General features: G+C 28.8%; 1 protein-coding gene across 2 annotated transcripts in view; it reads left to right on the top strand.

Moving 5' to 3' along the window:
* Window positions 1-21,260, top strand: part of LOC143197822 (metabotropic glycine receptor) — a 578,984-nt gene that overhangs the window by 362,549 nt on the left and 195,175 nt on the right. For both annotated transcript variants that reach the window (XM_076406597.1, XM_076406598.1), the window contains 4 exons: window positions 1,357-1,552; window positions 4,500-4,631; window positions 6,401-6,520; window positions 7,517-7,687. In XM_076406597.1, coding sequence (XP_076262712.1) covers window positions 1,357-1,552; window positions 4,500-4,631; window positions 6,401-6,520; window positions 7,517-7,687 — 619 coding nt within the window. The remainder of the gene's footprint in view (window positions 1-1,356; window positions 1,553-4,499; window positions 4,632-6,400; window positions 6,521-7,516; window positions 7,688-21,260) is intronic.

The following is a 21,260-nucleotide window of genomic DNA, read 5'->3' as shown; positions in this document are numbered from 1 at the left end:
AGGTAACTAACAAAATAATACGAGAGCTTCTTTGTCGACAAAATATTTTTACGGAAATGTAAATTATAATTTCGCTTCAGAGCTCAATTGAGAAGTCCCCGGCCAACCATAGTAAAACAGAATTTTTTGGCAAAATTAGTTTTTTTTATTCAGCATAATTCCCTTCAAGGGTGATACAGTGGTTATAGCGACCCTCTAACTTTTCGATACCATTTTGTAGTACGATTTGTCCTTTGCTTCAAAATATGCCTCAGTTTCGGTGATCACCTCTTCATTCGACGAAAATTACTTCCCAGTGAGTATTCTTTTGAGATCTGAGCACTTTTTTTTCTTCAAATGCTGCCGTTTCTCGGCGATTTCGTCCTTCAAGCGGTCCAATAATACTATGTAATAGTCGCTGTTGATGGTCCTTCCTATTTCAAGGTAGTCAGTGAAAATTATTCCATGTGCATCCCAAAATACAGACGCCATAAACTTGCCAGCGGACTGTTGCGTTTTCTCATGCTTTGGAGCGGGTTCATCGTATTCGGATGACTGTCGATTGTATTTCGGAGTAAAATGATGGATCCATTGTCATATATCGACGCAAAAACTCGGATTTATTACACTTGATCATCTTCAACCACTGCTCCGAATCATCAACTCGTTGTTGTTTTTGGTCATAAGTCATCCCGCGCCGCACCTACATTGCACAGAGCTTTCTTATACCCAAATATTCGTGAATGATATGATGTACATGTTCATTATATATATTAAGAGTGTCTGCTATTTCATTGAATTTCAATTTACGATCATTCAATATCATTTTGTGGATTTTTTTACTGTTTTCGTCGGTAACAACCTCTTTTGGGCGTCCACTGAGTTCACCATCTTCGGTAGTCATTTCACCATGTCTAAACTTAGCATACCAATCATTGATGGTTGATTTTCCTGGGGCAGTGTTCGGGGAAGCTCGGCATCAAGCCAAGTTTTTGCTTCAACTATATTTTTTCCTTTCAAAAAGCAATATTTTGTCAACACGCGAAATTCCTTTTTATTCATTTATTTCACAATAATAAAAGTTGCTTCACCCAAAATGCTATAATTCGCAAACTAATTATCCGACAGCTGTCAAATTAATACACGCAACTTTTGAGGGTTAGGGCTAACTAAAAAAAATATGTATTTAATTCTAGTAGTGCCATCTATGTGTCAGACCGGGGACTTTTCAATTGATCTGTTATGTATAAAATGAATTGTTTTTGTAATTTAATGAAAGAAATTTTATTTTAAAATTCATTGTCAGAAAATGTAAATAGTGACATCTATATAATTGAATTGTGCATATATTACAGAAAAAAATACTAATTGTTTTAGATGGGAATGTTAGAAGTTGTTATACCGCCAGATATCTTGCCGGATAATGAATCGGCTGAAGGATCTGGTATGGCGATTGAAGGCGGTACAATACGACTGAAATGTAAGGCGATCGGTGTACCAGAACCCACGGTGAGCTGGAAAAGAGAAGACGGAAGAAATATCGTTTTACGCCACGACGGTGGAAGAGAAAAAGGTACGAAAAGAAAACAAGATAAAAAATAATAGGAACACTATCAATAAAATTTTACCTCAAGAACCGTTGAAAGAGTATCGGAAAATAATAAAGTTAAAATTTAAAGTTGAGCAAAACGGCCGTACATTTCGATAAAAAATGGGTTAAGACAAAAAGGCCTGAAAAATTATTATAAAGTGAAATATCGCGTAACGCTGAAACGATTTTCAATAAGTTATAAAAATATATTACGAACTAGCTTAGAATTCAATTGGAAATACCGTCGTGGAAATGTTTCAGGCTGAGTATCACAGTCGACCGTTTTTGATTAAAAGCCCATGTTTTAACACGCATTCAGAATGCACCTGGCTATCATCTTTTCTATTCTATGATGTAATAGAACATTTGAAATTTAAATGAGCCAGATTTGTCTGTCACAAAACGAATTTCTGCATTTTTTTCCAAACCTCAAAACCTATTTAAAATAAGACCTTTAAATTTAACTTTTAAGCCCTTTTAATCATTTATCTTACCGGAGAACTTTAAATTAATTTTAAGGGATTTATCATAGCGTGATCTACAATAACGTAATCAGCTTTATTTATCAGGCATTGACTCTTCCTATCATCAGTACCATTTAGTCTAATAAAACAACAAATATAGTCCATCCAAATGCAATGAAGCAAAAATAATGTTATCCAATATAAGTTATAGTACCTCTTATGCATATATGATCGACAACTGTTTAATTATACAGCTACAATAGTTTCTAGTGTAGTATTATTTTATTATATTTACACTGAACTTTTTTCCATAAGACTTATGAAGTAGAGTTTTAGACGCCTTTTTTATATGGTGGTATCACTGGCTCCTAATGCACTAATTAACAATTTTATATACCAAGATTTTCATCACACATAATAAATTATGTCATAAGCCCACATCAGAAAAGTTTCATTCACCTTTACTAGTGAATTACTGAGTTGATAATTGTCAAAACTGTTCTTCATTGTGTATCTCTCTCAACCAGCAAGTCCATTATAATAATTCTTTGCCAACTTCCATATCAATTTGATAGGATTACACCTACAGTTTATCTCTTCAGACCTGTTTCTAAAGAAAATAAATTGTATAAAACACAAACATTTAATTTACGAAGTATTACTGAGTGAAAATTTTAAATGGTTCTGCTTCAAAGCACGAAAACGATTCTGATTCGACGACGTAATGACGTGAGCCCGTTGCTATTTTGGACGGACTATACATTAGTATGAAGATATCGTTCTACAATATGTATACCAAATATTAAAGCCCGTTGACTAAAACTAAAAATAGATCAAACTAATTAATTAACTAAAATTCCTCTAGTCAACATGCGATTTAATTAGGTTCACTATTGACGCTTATTTAATATCAAATCCATTGTTCCATAGATAACTAGATAAGTTAGATATCGTGATTATTTTTAGTTGACACACCCCAACTTGTGAAAATCAACCAGGAAAAACTATATTAACTAAGAAATTCATTTCCTGTCTTTGCTTCCGAATGAGTAATTGCTTATTTCCATCTGGCATTCAGCGATTAAAGTGAAAATAAATTATTTTTCCTTTGTTTTAAACGCGAACCTAAATTTGATTTCGGTTTATCACAACAAAGTTATTGTTGTTTCCCTAGATTTATTTGGTAATCCCGTTTGACATCAACAACAAACATCTTTCCCGACATTATTCGAATGTTTCTACTTTGATATAAAATGGAAAAATTATTTTTAGAAATCGACTCACCATAGGCATGCCGAAAACATCGATATATCGATGTTGTTGTTGAACGATAGTTTTAAACAAAATTAAGGACATTTCTTAAACCTTTTAACTAATACGACTATTTTTAATAAAGCTTTAAAATGAAGTTTTTGGTACTTAATTTTATATATTCATTAAAAATATCCTTAATTTGTAAAATCTTTAACGAATATAGACATTTTCTTTGATCGATGTATTAATATTTTTGTTTTCTGATATTTTTTATGAAAACATCGATATTTATTCTTGCTGTTTCGAAAAAAATAAATAATTCTTCTAATTCCTAACTCCTATTAACCAATGATGGGGTTTAAATATAATGATTACCTGAGTGATTAATTCATTTATAATAAATAAAACAAATTAAAAAAAGAACGATATTTTTGTTGGTGTTACGAACAGTTATTTTTGATTTTTTCTTTTTTCGCAAATTACAAATAATGCTCTTAGCGGAAAAAAAAGCTAAACCAATTCCAGTGTTGTTATTGTTACGTGTTTCAAATAAATCATCAAAAAAATCGCGGAAAAAAATTACTCAATGAAGAAAAATACATTTTTTTCTCTGACTAAAGCGGGATAGTAAACAAGGCCAATAATTTTTGGCGAAAGCATATCGAGTTCGATAGGGCCACTATACGGTCTCTGCGACCACAATTCATTCAATCGGAAGAATAAAGACAAATGTTTAGTTGGGTTTCAAGTGCTGTTGGATATAAATGCCAGTCGCAATGCTTGTTCCATTTGATGAAACGTGCTCCCTACGACTGCTGAACAATCATTTCTAATAACCCTTAAGGCCGTAAAACTTCCACAGTTGTATATTCTTGCTCAAAATAACTGTGCAACGTTTAATAAGCTTATACTGTAATTTTTAAATTTTATTTCGGTTTTGTGACCGTCACAATACGGCCTGTGTCACCGTGATGGGCTATTAACCAAGTATGGGAAAGAACTATGAATTTGCCCTTTTTTACAGGGTTATTTATACCTTTATATATAACGTACATATAACGTTGACACTAAAAATAATAACCGCTATTAATTATGAACATTCCTCCCTTATCTAAAATTAAAAAATATCAAACAAGCTTTTTAATTAAACTCTAAATTATATTAATAATTTTTTGGTGTTTGATTTTAGTTTGCCTTTACTCTCGTTTCAGCAATCAAGAGTTTTGATGGTGAAATCTTAACGCTGACCAATGTCCAACGTACTGACATGGGCATATATCTTTGCATCGCAAAGAATGGAGTTCCACCCTTAGTTAGTAAACGATTTGAGGTTATTGTTCATTGTAAGTACATTTTTACTTAACCATTTAAAATTTATAAACATTTCTACCAATATATTAAAACTACTTTTATCTTAAAATTAATTAACCATATTTATAAATAATTTCAATTATTTAACTACTAATATTACACTTCAGAGTTGTGTAAATTACGTTTTATTGTTAATGAAGTTTACTTTATCTTCAAAATTATTTTATCCGCAGACATATAATCCAAAGATTTTGTAAATATATCGATCAAATCGTGTGAATCCGTGCCATTTGAAATGTGTTTTTGGGTACCTTGTAAACGTAGACATTTGGAAATGAGAATACAGTTTGGTTAGGTAAACTTAAAAGTAAAATCCTCTTAGTAGGGGGAGTAAATGCTGTGAAAAGACTCTTAAAGGCCGGTATTTACACTTCGTGCTAATTAAGTAGTAATTAATGTTGGTTGAAATACGTTTAAATACAAATAGTTCCTATTTCCTTGGAATCAACTACTATTTTATCAGAGACCTAAATTTATAATAATATATATATGTAGTTTGCTTGGATTTTATGTTCTTGTAATTTTTCTGGAAGCCTTTCTGAAAGTATTTTAGGAACAGCGAGTTATTGCAGCAGTAAATGTTGTGGAAAATTAAGTCGTATATAGCAGATTTTATTTGCTTTCGATAAAAGGCTTTATCATTGTCAATAAAATTTGAAAGTGCTTGTACCATAAATTGGTGATAGATTTTCACTCGACACAAAAAAAAATGGACCGAAATACCTTTATATAATTCTCTTATATTTTAACTGTGTCCAACATATATTATATAACATATCCAGCTGTTGTTTGCCTTGAGATAACTGCTATTTATTCAATAAAAAATCTCATTGACAAAAAATTAAATTAATTAAATAAAAACCTTATTCAACATTATTTCACACACACACACATATATATATATATATATATATATATATATATATATATATATATATGAACATTTAGCAAATGAACATTTCATTTTTACGAAATTAATTTTGACAGAAGTTTTACATATTTTTTGTTTATCATAATTTGCTCAGACGTTATTTTTATTTATTTATTTATTTCTCTTTTTATAATTTTTTTAACTTTCATTTAAAATAACTATAATTTATATGAACAATAAATCCTCTTCTATTCAATCTTTCTATTTTAATATAATTTACTTTTCTTTTAACATTACTTTAAACAACTTGCCACTTTTAAGCGCGTTTCCTTAATTTTAAACCAATATTTTTCTTTTACATAATTTGTTTATGTCTGACTTATTTTTTTGAACTACTATATCCTTTATTATTTTTATATATAGCAAACACACTTTTGGAATACATCGCATTCCGCTCTATATAATTTGTTTGAATGAGATTGTACGTTTTTATTTTAGACACTATTTTTAACTATCTTACCTTTGAAATTTTTTAGATTTTATCTTTCACTGCATTCTATATAAAAGTGATTACTTTTTTTAAAATGGTTATGTTAAACTATTCTATAATTAAAATAAAATTGTATTGTTTTAAAACTTTCAATTATTTGTAATTAATATGGAATAATTAAATAAATAAGGTGTTGGAATACTATAGTTATTGCTGGAGGAGTTTAGATCTATATTAAGAAGGACCCTGAAAAATAATTCATTTTATAGATCCGTTTAAAAATAACGACTCCATTTAGTTTCTTCTATGTAACTATCGACGTTTCTAAAGCGAATGTCGTATAAAATTTTACAGCTATAATAACCTGTTTAATATTGCAGTTCACCCCCTTATAAGCGTCACGAATCAACTGCTCGCTTCACCGATTGCCCGAGATGTCGTAATGCAGTGTGAGGTCCAGGCATCCCCAAAAGCTATGAACCATTGGATGCGGGACAACGGTAAGCACTTTTCCCTTGAGTCAGGCTTAAGCCACATAGACTCATATATATTACGCTATCCAAGCTGGACCGATACTTACATTTCAAATTACGAACTTCGTTGTTCTGCTTCTTACTATATTTTCATATATCCGGCTTCATTTATACCTTAACAATAACCAATTCCATTTCTCCTTTTCGTCCTTTCCCTTATCAATTTACTTCGTAAATAATCTTCAGTGACAATATTCCCCGAATATTTTTTCCCTAGCATTCCTTTAATATATTAAATTATCAAGAAATATCTAGCTAATGTTTTATATTAAATTAATTAAGTGTTTAAAAAAACACATTATTTTCAAATTCACATGAAAAAGTCTAAAAAGTTTTTAGCCTTGAACTAGTATATTTGAAACTTTTATGGTATAACCATAAAAACATGATTGATATTAATGTTTTATACAGGAATCTTGTAATAGATATTACTGATAAAATTTAGCTACCATATATAATAAACTATAAGGCAACAACACAGGTGGTACCTCTCAACTAATATTTGCCTCGGTAGAAATATCAATAAATTTTCACATTTTATATCAAAATTATTGACAGCCATATCGGTCATTTTTCATATATAACAAATTTTAATCTACCGGTGATACAATTTATTAGTTGCCGAATACGTTCAACACTCTGAAAGCTTTCCTTTCGTATACGACGTTGATTGCTTTTTTTTAATTTATAAAAACTAATTCAATATTTAAGACCTGAATATCAATATAATTCAAAAGTAGATTTAGTAAAGCCTTTTTCTCGTTAGGTATATCAACAATAGTGATTATTAATAAATTAAAAATATACCCATTATTCTCTATGTATATATCTATAAAATTTATCGGTGAAACTTCAATAAAGCTCATATAACAATAGCACCAATTGAAGTATTAAATAGAGAGAAAATCTATATATTACGCTCTAAACTGTTAATCAATTTACAAACTTTTTATATTGTTTTAGGGGAAAAGATAATTCCGAATGAAAAATACGTTATGGAAGAAATTCCAAAAAATGAATATTCTTTACAGATGAATTTGAGGATACGTAACATAGAAAGAAAAGATATTGGAGGCTACATATGTACATCATCGAACGCTTTAGGAAAAGCTGAGGGGACAGTCAGATTACAAGGTATGACAAAAAACTCCATCATCAAACATATATCTCAATACACCCTTTATATTACGAAGCTCTCTAACAGATGACGCATGTGAATCGCGCTATTTAAGTGAATAATTTTTTTCGTAACGTAATTAGATGTGAAGCCATCTTAAACTAATTTTATTCAAATATCCCTCAACGTCTAAAAATATATATTTTGGCGGCCATCAAAAATACTTAGTAAATTTTCAAAAAATCCAAATCAAATCAAATTGATTGAATTACTATGTTTTCCGATAAGGAGCTTTCGCTTTAAAATGTAATCGCTGGAAAATAATTTTAGGTTACAAAAGCTTTGGGGAAGTTATTAATCAATCGCGGGTTTATATTAAAATTTCCATTCGATGAAAAGCAGCGGCATCTATTGCGAACGTCTCGAATTAACTCCGGCATTGATAGGGTGAACTTACCGTTTTCCTATTTCCTAACGATTGTTAAACGTTTATATCAACCGCTTTCATTTATATTTATGATTTCATCCATTAAAGTTTTCTTTATATAGATCTTCACATCTTTACCTCTTTCACCAGTTTCTCTTCTATATTATATACATATTTTTTATGTTGAAGATACCTTATATACGATTATTATTTTTTATTAAATACATCACTTAATTCACAAACTTCTTAACATATTATTTTGCAATTAAAGTTTTGTTATACCAGATTTATTTATAACATATTTATTCATATATGAATAGTTCCTAATAATGTGTTAATATATGATTGTCATTTTGTTATATTTATTATATATATATATATATATATATATATATATATATATATATATATATATATATATATATATATTCATATATAATGTTATTTTGTTAATATTTTTTACCCAAGTATTTCTTAATATTTTAGTTTAGTTAATTTAGTTGTATGATCACAATATTGCTGGAAAAACTACTGCTGTCATTCTACTATATTTATATTTCTATCTATGATAATAAATTTATTATTCAGGTTATTATTATTTTTGTTCATTAATATGCATTTATCGTGTTTTTCTGTTAGTTTTGATATTAATATAAAACAAATAATGTTATACATTTTGTAGAAATACATTTACCATTAGAAACTACAACAACGCCTACAACACCAAGATATGTAGTGACTAAACCTCACAAACCGTTGGTTAAAGAGAAACCAATGAAACCGAAGGGTGGGAAAACCAGAAAAAAGGATTTCGATAATAAGAACGAAGATAAGCACATGCCAAGCCCTGAAATTAGACCAATAACTCCGGCTGTATCTTTGGCTACAACGACTACTCAAATACCATCTATAATATTACAGCAGAGGAATAGCTCTGGCAAGATCAATTTACACCAGTTTATCCTCATTACGGTGTTTATTTTTAAAGTATTTGATTGTCTTTACTTTCAAAAGGTGATTATTGACAATAGTTTATAAGATATGTTTGATAAAATTGTATATAACCAGTTATTTTCTGAAAGTTTATACCAATATTAATCAAATGGAGACTAATTTCCTTTCAAAAACGATAGAAAAGAAAATGAAAAAAATATCTGTCTTCCTTTTTCTCTTTTTAACTTTTAAAATTGTTAAGGTGTTTTTTAGTTTAACAAAGGTGACCAACGTTACCTTTCTTGACAGTACAGGGTATTATCTTATTTTTTAAATTATATACAAGCTTGATTGTAATAGACAGTTTTCCTTGATGGAGAGACGTAAAAGCTCGTAGATCTGCTCCAGTATCATTATCATGTTATAAATAGAAATCACGATATATCAAAATTCATATCAAGAATCGTTTTTTTTTTGGATTCATAACATGATAATATATGAAATCAATATTTTGTGTAATCTAAATTCTATTGGGCAGTTTGTGCTTGTTGACTTAATGAAATAAAACTTCATATTTATTCTTTAAATACGACAACGACGTATATTTATCAGAAAGTTGTTGAACTTGTAGATGTATAAAAAATCTTAGAAAATTTCTTTTAGCATTTCACTAGTCATCTATAAATATTTAAAAAATAGCCATAGGCAATAGAGAAGACAATAACAAAACGTTGTATATAATAAAGTATTTTCGTTTAATTTCTTAGAATGACAATAACTTAATTATTAAAAAAAGAAGTTGATTATAAAATCGAACCAAAAAATGTGAGATTATTTTTTACATATCCCACAAGCATCTTTTACAGTCAAACAAAGGAGAAGAAACATTACCAAGACAAATAAATATATAAACTCGTAAAAAAGTCTTCCGAAATATTATCACTCTATTTGTGATTTCTTAGGATTAATTTTCAATATTTTAAGAAATGTGCTAGTGTATAATAATATTCAGGTAAATATAAGCAACATTAAAACTAGCATAAAAAGTCAGTGGTTTATGACAACAAAAATCGAGTAAAAACATTTAAAATTAAAATTAGTTCGTATTAATAGTAAATGCTCAATGTGTTTGAATTAAAGATAACCAACGACTGAGCTGAGGTATATTTTGTATGTACGAAGAAAGTTAAACCCTTTATCCATAATCCAACTTAACTGACATAATCAAAAATCTGTCTGTAACCTTGATGATAGTAACTATATTATTTATAGTGCATTTTTTAGAAAAATTCTAAAATCAGAATTGATCAATATACAATCATACATTGTTTATATAGGGTAGCAATGTAATAAAATAACTGTTATGGCATTTGTTATGTATTAAAAATTGATGTATATTATTGAATACATAAATAAATATATTATCTTTACCTCAAAATATAAAATGTATGTTAACGACAATAATTCAATAAAATATTTGTATAAATCATTTTTGTGTATTTTTCCTCATTTATATATATATATATATATATATATATATATATATATATATATATTATATTTTATAGTAATCTAATTATTGATTTCTACTGTCATCACTAGGTGCCACCACAAAAGATATTGATAGAGAGAAAAATAGATAAATATAGTAACATATTGAATTATTTTTGTATTGATTCATTATATTTTGAGAGGGAAATTTTCTTACTCATACTTACTAACTTTAAAAATTCCCGATAGATGTCACTAAACATTATATCGATATCTTGTCTAAAACAAGAGTTATATGTACGTATTTCGAGATTTTTACTACATATGTTTTATATTTTGTAGTACTGATTTTGTATAGATGATTTTTTCTTCTTCTTCTTAGTTTCCCCATTTAGCACTAGGTGCTATTACAATAGGTATTGTTAGACAGAGAGAGAGAGAGAGAGAGATAAACATACTATTGATTTATTTTTGTATTGATTAATAGTTTTCTGAGAACGAAGTTTTCTTAGTCTTAATAACTTAAAATTCCCAAAAGATGTCACTAAAATGTGTGCCTCTAAAAAGAGTGATTTATATTTTTTAAATTTAATTTATTTTCATAATATACGATTTTTTGTTCTTTCAATTTTTCAATAATATTTTAGAGTTTCTTTTTTACCATCTGATATTTATTTGCACTGGACTTACTGTTTAACCTGAGTTCCGAACCATGGTCCTCGGTATTAAGCCTACCGATTGACGAACTTAAAGGTCATCCCAGAAGACATCCGGTCTTACCCAGCCCGGTTACTGGCGTGAATGGGATCATTTGCATTGTCGGATTTTCCACTCTTGTCTAAGAACAATCACAAACTTACATTTACGACTATTCCCCAGCAGGATTCCAAACAGGTACTATCGCAACAGCAGTATATTACCTTTCACCTTTACCACTGCGCCAATCAACCAACCTCTTGGTTTTAAAATTATGCTTAATTAAATACATGTCTAAAACGAAATTAGTTTTAAAAGTCCTTACAGCAATTCAGATAAGAATAACAAAAATTACACCCTGCTTCATCTTCGGGGCATTTTTGAAACAAAACGTGATGATAAAAACAGTTTTCGTTATTATTTTAAGAAATTTCGATCTATTTTTACACTGATCAATAAGTCCTTATCATAATATCGTTTTATGGATATATAATTGTTTCGTTTGTTAAGTTTACCGCGCCATCTGTGGCTATATCGTGATATTTTAAATATTTTGTAATGTTCTCTTTAATATGGTTTCATCCAAAATCATTTGACGCCATACACCAAAAATATCTGGCGACGTAGAAAGCAATCCAGCACTGATATCAATATTTTAAAAGTTCCTTTAAACTTTACTAAATCTCTAAAGGCAATAAAGGGACTGAAAAATAAAATTTATGGGGGTTTCGGCATAAGAAACGACCAGAAATTAAATTTCGCAATTTTCTAACAAAAGGGACTCTTTTTAATACCCTAGTATCCTTATTTTTAATACCCCGACAATTATATAAATAAGTAACAGTTATTTTGTATTCATAGGCATTCATTTATAATAAAATACTCATTAAATTTTTTTATAAAGATATTATTCGAATATCGGGATTTACAGAAGCTGTATCTTTCATCCTAGTATATACATTTCTATGAGGAATGATTGTGGACTTAAAATATGATCTCGATGGCAGATAAGTCTGTAAGATAAATACGTATCATTTACTATAAAGATATTGAGTAAACATTAATATTTAAAGATACAACAGGGACTTTGTTACTTTTTAGATTAAATAAGCTACATCGTTATATATTTCTCGTTATATTAGCATTCTAGTAATTAACATAAAAACTTCAGTAAATTAAAAACTTTGCGTGGTATTTGACAAAGCTTTGGTGAAAAGGTTAATATCAAACTTGGATATTTAAATTATTCCCTGTGACTTGTTATACGTTTTAAGTAAAAAAATTAAACTGAAATTTAAGCTTTATACCTGCGTGTGTGTATATAGAAATAACTGTTTTTTTTTCTCGCTAAAATGGGAATATAATAATCCGATTTGTCACCATGAAGCTTTAACATGTATAATATAATAGGCTGGAGGAAAAGTACGGGTTTTCATGTTTTTCACCGAGAATTTATTTATATAAATTTCAAACACTAATCAGTGAAATTTGTTTCATTTTGTCACTCCCATGGTCACTAAGGAACATTTAAAATTTCTATGAAAAAAAAATTGTACCAAGTAATTTTTAGAAACGTCTTTAAAGCGAAATTTGAACCATATAATTTTTTAGCAGAAACAGAAATGGTGATCAAACGGGGCAAGATCAGGATTATACGGTGGATGTATCAAAACTTGATGGAACCAAAATTAGTTTGTCAGTAGGAACATCACTTTTTGGCATCAATGAAAGGTTTATTGCTTCATTGCAAGGTTTTCACAATTTATCAATATATGAATGAACGTTGTTTTGTTGTAGTATATATAGCATAATTTACATCGCCTATTATAAATAGCTCAAAGTTAATTAATAGTTTTACTACTCTATTATGAGTTATTACATCGCATCATAATAAAAACACAAATTATTTTCTTCGTAATTAATATTTGACTTAAATGTTTTGCTGAGATTTTTCTAAACGTTTTATATTGAATCGAAATGAATTTTTCGTTCAGATAAAAGCAGACTTTTAATAGAAGCGGTAGTTTAGAGTTGTCGTTTAGATAAAACTAATTTACATTTTAAAACACTTTAAAATTACATCTGACCCTAATTTAGTTAGAGATTACAGTAAAATCTATTGGACTCGTAAGAAACTAGGAACGATTCTTGATCTCAACGTGATTTAAATATGGTGAATTAATAAAAATATATTTTGATCGATATAAACGATTAGTTATAATCTACAAAGCAAAAATTAAATTAACAAGAGAAGGCATTAAAGAGGCAAATGGACGTTTTCTGCCCTGTAAATCGGTTCATTGGGATGTTTCCTAATGGATTATGGAAATTTCCTCCCCAAAATATTGCTAAATGATGAATATTGAAATGAAATTAATTTTTTGTAAAGTTAAAAGACTTTCTCCGAAGCGGCCTTTTTTGCCGTGTAGTTTTAAAATTAAAAATATTAATTTAAATTTAAAATCCCTTACGTTTCATTTTTTTTACCTCGATAACAAAACAATTTTTTTTATATGTATATTTTAAAGTCTCTTTTTACCAACTATGGATTTATCTGGACTGGGCCTAAAGTTTAACGTGGGTTCCAAACCACGGTCCTCAGCATTAAGCCTACGAGTGACCAACTTTAGAAATCATCCCAGAAGACATCCGGTCTTACCCAACCTGGTTACTGATGTGAATGGGATCATTTCCTTGTCGGATTTTACACTCTTACCTAGAACATTCACAAATATTAAACAACTACAAACATAAATTTACGACCATGCCCCAGCAGGATTCGAACCCGCGGCTATCGCAACAATAGGATGACCATCCCATCGCCTTTACCACTGCGCCACCAATGATGAATATTGAAATGAAATTAATTTTTTGTAAAGTTAAAAGACTTTCTCCGAAGCGGCCCTTTTTTGCCATGTAGTTTTAAAATTAAAAATATTAATTTAAATTTAAAATCCCTTACGTTTCATTTTTTTTACCTTGATAACAAAACAATTTTTTTATATGTATATTTTAAAGTCTCTTTTTACCAACTGTGGATTTATCTGGACTGGGCCTAAAGTTTAACGTGGGCTCCAAACCACGGTCCTCAGCATTAAGCCTACGAGTGACCAACTTTAGAAATCATCCCAGAAGACATCCGGTCTTACCCAACTTGGTTACTGGTGTGACTGGGATCATTTCCTTGTCGGATTTTACAGTCTTACCTAGAACATTCACAAATATTAAACAACTACAAACATAAATTTACGACCATGCCCCAGCAGGATTCGAACCCGCGGCTATCGCAACTATAGGATGACCGTCCCATCGCCTTTACCACTGCGCCACCAAGTCCGCCAGGTCGTTTTTTTAATTTATATATTATACAATATTTCTTCTAAATATCTTTTTGAAATACAAAAATACAATTACTAAATACTATTCTAAACAAATTAAAAATCAGGATTAAAATAATTTTGTTATGTTTCTGCTTACATTGAAACTGTTCCTATTTTAATTTTGGACTCAAAAAATATTTAATAATGATCTCCAATGTAAGTTTGGTTGAATTTGAACTTTCACTCCATATATACGATGATGTTTGTCAACTATATCAAAATTGTTTTTCCTAAAACCTCAAAATCAACACTAATATGCCTTCGTCTATATCTCGAAGTAAGATTATTTAAGAAATGTGATTAAATTGATTTAAAATTAGAGAATAAGTTTCATATTTCTCGAATATTTTATTTAATTTAAACTAAACTAAACCAAGGCAAATAAATATGGCTACATTTTTAAAAATATAGTGCTTAAGTCACAACTAGGGAACTATTTCTGAAATATATTCCTTAAAAATACTTTTAGTAAGCCCTTCTGCAGCTCTGAAATAATTACAACTACTGTGTCCTGAATAAAAACAATCTTAACAATTTCCAAGTTACGTCGGTGATAAAACTTTAAACTAATTACGGTATCGTTGAATGCATAATTTCCCACTAATTAATTTTGTTAATATTCTGGCTCGCCTAACTTAAGTATAATAAAAAGCGAAATAATTGGTATAAATAAAAAAGCCATTCGAAATAAATGAACAGAAGAAAAAAACTTTCGCTGTAGGCCCACACGTTTAAGGCAATGTCAATATTTTCATTAATCTGGTCTGTGGAAGCGCCCAACAAACACAGCTGATACCATTTTAATTCGGGTTAAATATTAAGGTTGTCTTATGGGAATAAAAGTGCTTCGTGTAATTAAATAAATCAATTCAGCTTTACGAGAATCACTTCATTTATTTTTTACGACATCTTGAACACGATTTTAGTATATACGGAATCGATGAAACTAGCCCCAACGCAACATCATATGTGATTCAGGCCTTTAAGTTCAAATTATATATATTTATTATAAATGTTATAACGAAAAAGTGCCAACATATTTTAACTATCGTGTTGAGACAAAACTCTCAGAATAATTGTATTTTAGGGCTAAGAAAATAACATTTTTGATATCTTGAATATTGCCATAATTTGAATGGAAATTACAGCAAAAAAATCAAATATGGCAAAAAATCATACATTCTCATGACTGGTCAACAATTGGAAGTGAAAAAGGTGCCAAAATTTTTTACCTCTAGGGCTGAGTTAAAACTGTTGAATCATGTTGAATTGCTTTAAGATATATGGTTTTTAACATATGTGAGACGAACAGAAATGACATTTTTTAAAATTACACTTTTCATTATATAACTGAAAAGTTAGAGGCGGTATAAAAATCATTGTAAGTAAAACCGTTCGATTCAGCGTAAAACATTTTTTTACATAACACAATTTACATACAATACATAACGCAATTTTGATTAATTTGCGATTATTTGGAGAGATATGACAGCAAAACAGGCAAAAATGGTAAAAAAATCACAAATTTTCATCACCATGTGGAAAAAGTGCCAAAATTTTTTTATTCTCGGATTGAGATGAAAATCTCAAAATATATGTACTATGGGGTGAAATAAACGATAATCCATGCTAAATCGATTTAAAATATATGGTTTTTAAGATAGATTTTTAGATTTTCTGAAAATATAATTTTCATTTGTATATCTTAAAAAATCGAAGCGATACAAAAATGATTATACAACCATTCGATTCGGCATAAAATTCTTTATAAACATCGTAATTTTCACCGACTTGCTATCATGTGGATGGAAGTTATAGAAAAAATTTCAAAAATGGCCAAAGTCGCAAATTTTTACGATCCTATATATGGAAAATATTATAAAATGTATGGTTTCAATGATATATGAAGTAAATTCTTTTTTTTAATTTTTTTTTACTTATTTTTTTCATTGTATAATTTACAAACTAGATGCAGTAAAAATTGTTTATAAAACCTGCAGTTTTTATTAACTTTCGCTTTTTTGGATAGAAATGACAGCAAAAATCCCAAATGTTCACGATATAACATACATGTATCTCAATTGTTACTTATATCTTCTAGCCAAGTATTAGTTATAATAAGAAATAAGTTCAAGTCAGAGTAGAGTATAAGAGTATTCTGCTTAAAAAGCAAACTGAGAATAAAAGTGCATGGAATAATGCAATCGAAAATGTAGCACCTTTTTACCTTAGTTCAAGACCCAAGATTATGATTCAAATCAATTAATTAAACGACAGTACGACTAATACTAGTACGGTGGTTAATTTATTTCCCAAATACAGTTTTAACTGATGTATAACCTAATGTAATTAACTGGTTATAAGTGGATCTCTACTTTCCGCAGACCAAACTTAATCCAATTATTCCAGGATAACAGCGTGGACAGAAAAAAACGATATGAAATATTCAGAGTCTCTAAGATATAATGTATTGGGTTTTAGTTCCAACGGTCCATACGTTATTGTTACTGTTATATTATTATATATAAGTTGCTCTAACATTATTTCATCGTTTAATATATTATTATTAACATCGTATTTAGATAAATTACAGCAAGCCGGTTGAGCAAATATGGTGAACACCTTACGCTAACTCATTTCATAGTTCGCCTAGGTTTAGATCTGGTAGATGTGATGATTGTGTTTCTTGCACACTCTAGTTATTGATTAGTGTCGAAATCTTCAGAATCGTTAAATATTACTTAAGTGAAGCTATATATAAATCATTAAATTAACTAATTACGAATGGTAATATTTGTTCGGCATTTGTGGCTTTACTAGCCTTTGGAACTATCGACTGAAAACAGTCGAAACATTTGATAGTCACAAAAGAGTCGAAACTATCGATAGTCAAAAAACTATCGACTGTTTTTTTATTCAATTCAGAAGTCAGTCTTTTATATATACTAATACTAAATAAAGATTAAACATACAACTCATTAAACTGACACATCATAGAAAAAAAATTCATGATAGCACTAAAAATGATAGCACAATAACTACTAGAGCTTTTTTAAATAAAGTAAATGCTTAATTTATTATTCAACGGAAATATGTAACAAAAATAGAGAGAGTAATCGAAATATTACCTAACTAGTCATAAAACTATATATATATATATATATATATATATATATATATATATATATATATATATATATGGGTACATTTTTGTCAAGGTCGCGTCTAGGACAACAGAGACAGGACTTTAAATATCAGTGGAATGAAGCTCGTAGAACCAAAACCAAAAAGTACTAAAACTAAAGTAACTAAAAGTACACGACTGAAACAGGCGATAGCATATGAAATACAAAATGAGTCGGACCAAAGACAGCGGCTGAAACAATCGATAGTAAAAAGTAGTCAATTATTAAACAGCCAATAGTCGATTTCAGTAGATAGTTCCCAACACTAATTTTTACTCTGTTGTATTTTAATGGTTTAATCAATTTTGTTGGTTCCCATTTTTCATATACCGGGATTTATTTCGTGACTCGAAACGTGATTGGAGAGAAAGTCAATTATTTATTTTTATTTGTTGTTGTAGAAGTTAAATTTTACTATATTTACTATTTAACTATATATTAATAAGGATACTTAATAATAAATAATTAACGAGACTACATTTGGTAACAAATAAAGTCGAAATATAAGCCCAGACAATTTGAAAATAAAGTGAAAAACATTTATATAGTATGTAAAGTTATATATTTAATAGGATTAGAAGATCATATTGTTTTATATGTTAGAAAATATATTAAGTTACATCAATGTATCAACAAACCCTCTGTGAGATCACCCTCCTCAACTATAATATTGACTACCTGGTCAGTATGACTCTTTTCAGTATCACCTGTGTTGCTCAATAGTTTATCTAAATACCTTCTTTATTTTAATAAAGAGTCCAAAAATGTAATATGGAAGGATAGCAAAGATACTTACTATCAACATATGACATTCCAAATATAACAACACAAGATGAAACGAATTTCTGTTCTATCTAAAACTATTTAACTATACACATACATATTTTGATAGGGATATTGAAGCACCTTTGTGTAATAATGTTTAATAGAAACCTTTACCCAAATTTAGTTTTTGAATAAACGTCGCTTTTACACGCATTATTTGCATAATTTTCGAGGAATGCCTTTTACACTGTCAACATTCCGGTTTACCTCTTTATAATGAGAAAAAAAGAACGTTTCATCTACGTAACATTCCTACTTTATTTTAAGTGTTTACGTGAAAACGATGCAAAACAGCTGCTGGCCAGATCGCACATCAATTTACAAAATGAATTTTATTTTCAGTCCAAATTTTACGTAGCTGGTAACATTTCCACTTGTTCACTGTAAAATCTCTTGTAGTTTTATGCATTTCTACATCCATTATTCATTATGTAATTTGTTTAACTTATCTAAACTCGGTAATAACAGCAATAATAATAGTTTCGTTTATCATAATTCAGCAAATCTCTCAACTAATATCCAGAATAGCGCACAAAAATGTAATTTATTTGAAATTAAAACAGACTTGTTGGATGATAATGTTAGTGACACTACTCCAGGGTATAAGTAGTTTGTGGTACAACTCACACCGACGTTATAAAATTTAATTGGTTATAAACGCAACCCTAGTTCCCAGATAGTAATGCGAAAAAATATATTTAATTCCTTAACATTTTATTATATAAGAGCTAATTTTTATATTTCGGGATAGTGTTACATTAAGATAACATAAGATGCATAATAATAAAAATATTAGAAAATGATTATCATAGTTAGTCAAATTATGATCAGCGATAAATAATTAGATTAAAATTAGTATAAACTAAAATACAATATGAATTATTGTGTAAAATATAGTCAGAAAAGGAAAAAATGGTGCAAAATTTTCAATCTGCATAAGATGAGGTATATTTTAACAAACAGTTTGATATGGCTTTATAATAGGCCTAACTGGATCATGGTTTTGAAGTTTCTTAATTATTGCCTCATCAACATCCTTTAGATGTTGTAAGAGGTTCCCCAAATTACTTAGCAAGTTGTGCTGTCAATTATCTAACTCGATTAACACGTTTTCGTATTATTATTCATAAGAGGCGTTGTAATAAAAACGCTGACTTAAATTTTGTCAGGCAAACGTACGATATAATAACGGAATCTCATTAAATATTTCTACGATAAGTCTATAGCTCGGTGGGGTAAAAGAAGGCTAAAGCCTTACTGTGATTAGTATTGTATTGGATTTTCACTGAAGCGTATTCTTTCTAAAAACGATTTTCACAAGCGATCCGAAACCACCATTCTCCCTTGAATCCTAATAATTCTCCAAAATGTATGTCAATAAAATTTTAGAACTGTTCCTAAGAGATTTGTTTCATTAAGTTTCCTGTTTCGCTTTTATTGGACATCTTTATTTTGCAATATCTCCGAGTTCAGCTTTTACCTTTCCCTGTACAAGTGATTCAGTACGAATATATCTCGAAATTTAATGTATAATTATATATAAATTCTGTTTACAGAAAAATATATTTATTTTGCAAATATTTAAATATTAACAATCAATAAATTATGTTGAAATATCAATCAGTGGTTCCTTGTCAGTCATTTAACGAGCATCTAAACAACAAGATCAATAAACTACTGATTATGTTGAAGTTGGTCAGCGAAACACGTGATCGACAAATTAAAGTTTTATTGATAATTTACAACCGGTTTGATAGTAATGGCTATTGAATCGACTTGGTATTTTATTGTCCAATGAACTCAGCTGATTTATAGGTCATTTAAAGTTAATTATCAAACACCAAACGTAAGAGAATAAAAATTGAATATAAAATATTCAATGAATCCATTGATTTTCATTTTTCAACTATTTCGTTTTCGATAAAGGTGATATTTATTATTTTATATACAATATTTTGAGCAATCTTTTTTCAGTTTATTAACAACAATAATTTCTTCAAATTTACCCAGCTAATTTCTGACTAATTACACTCCAAAAGTTTTAATATTTTATATTGACGTATTTTGTATTGGATATTACAACATATTCGAAAATTATATATTTATTAACTAATATACCAAAGTGAATACATTAAGTTTGATGGATCCTTATAACCTGTTGATCACATTAAAATTGGAACTAATTAATATCGACTGAAAAACAATTTAGAGGAACAAAGAATATTGTCACAAGTCAGTAAAATGCCTTTACCAATTTACTTGGAAATTAATAAAGACTACTCTCTTGAATTTAAATAACAACTAGGCACAAATCAAAAGAATCTTTTTGCGAACCTTATTAAAAAGTAGCATCTTTTCTCCCCTCTTATACACAGTTAACCAATTAGATCTTTTTTTCTCAAAGCAATACCTTTATATATTCCCAAGAAACTTATAAATATTAAACCCCCATTAAAATTTATATTATTTTATAATTTATTATATATGACTATTGAATTTAAAAAAAATACTTAAAAATTAAAAAAACATTTTAAAATAGCTGTTTTTATCATGGTCAGTTCATAATCTACTTTAAATTAAATATATTTAAGAGTGGATTAAATAACTAAATAGAAAAGATAATTATTTTTATGTTTATATTATATAAATATTG

Source organism: Rhynchophorus ferrugineus, unplaced genomic scaffold (genome assembly GCF_030347505.1).
Source record: "Rhynchophorus ferrugineus isolate W39M unplaced genomic scaffold, kcgeb_rfMv2 rfM5, whole genome shotgun sequence".
NCBI classification, from domain to species: Eukaryota; Metazoa; Arthropoda; class Insecta; order Coleoptera; family Curculionidae; genus Rhynchophorus; species Rhynchophorus ferrugineus.
This window is presented reverse-complemented; position numbering and strand designations above follow the sequence as displayed.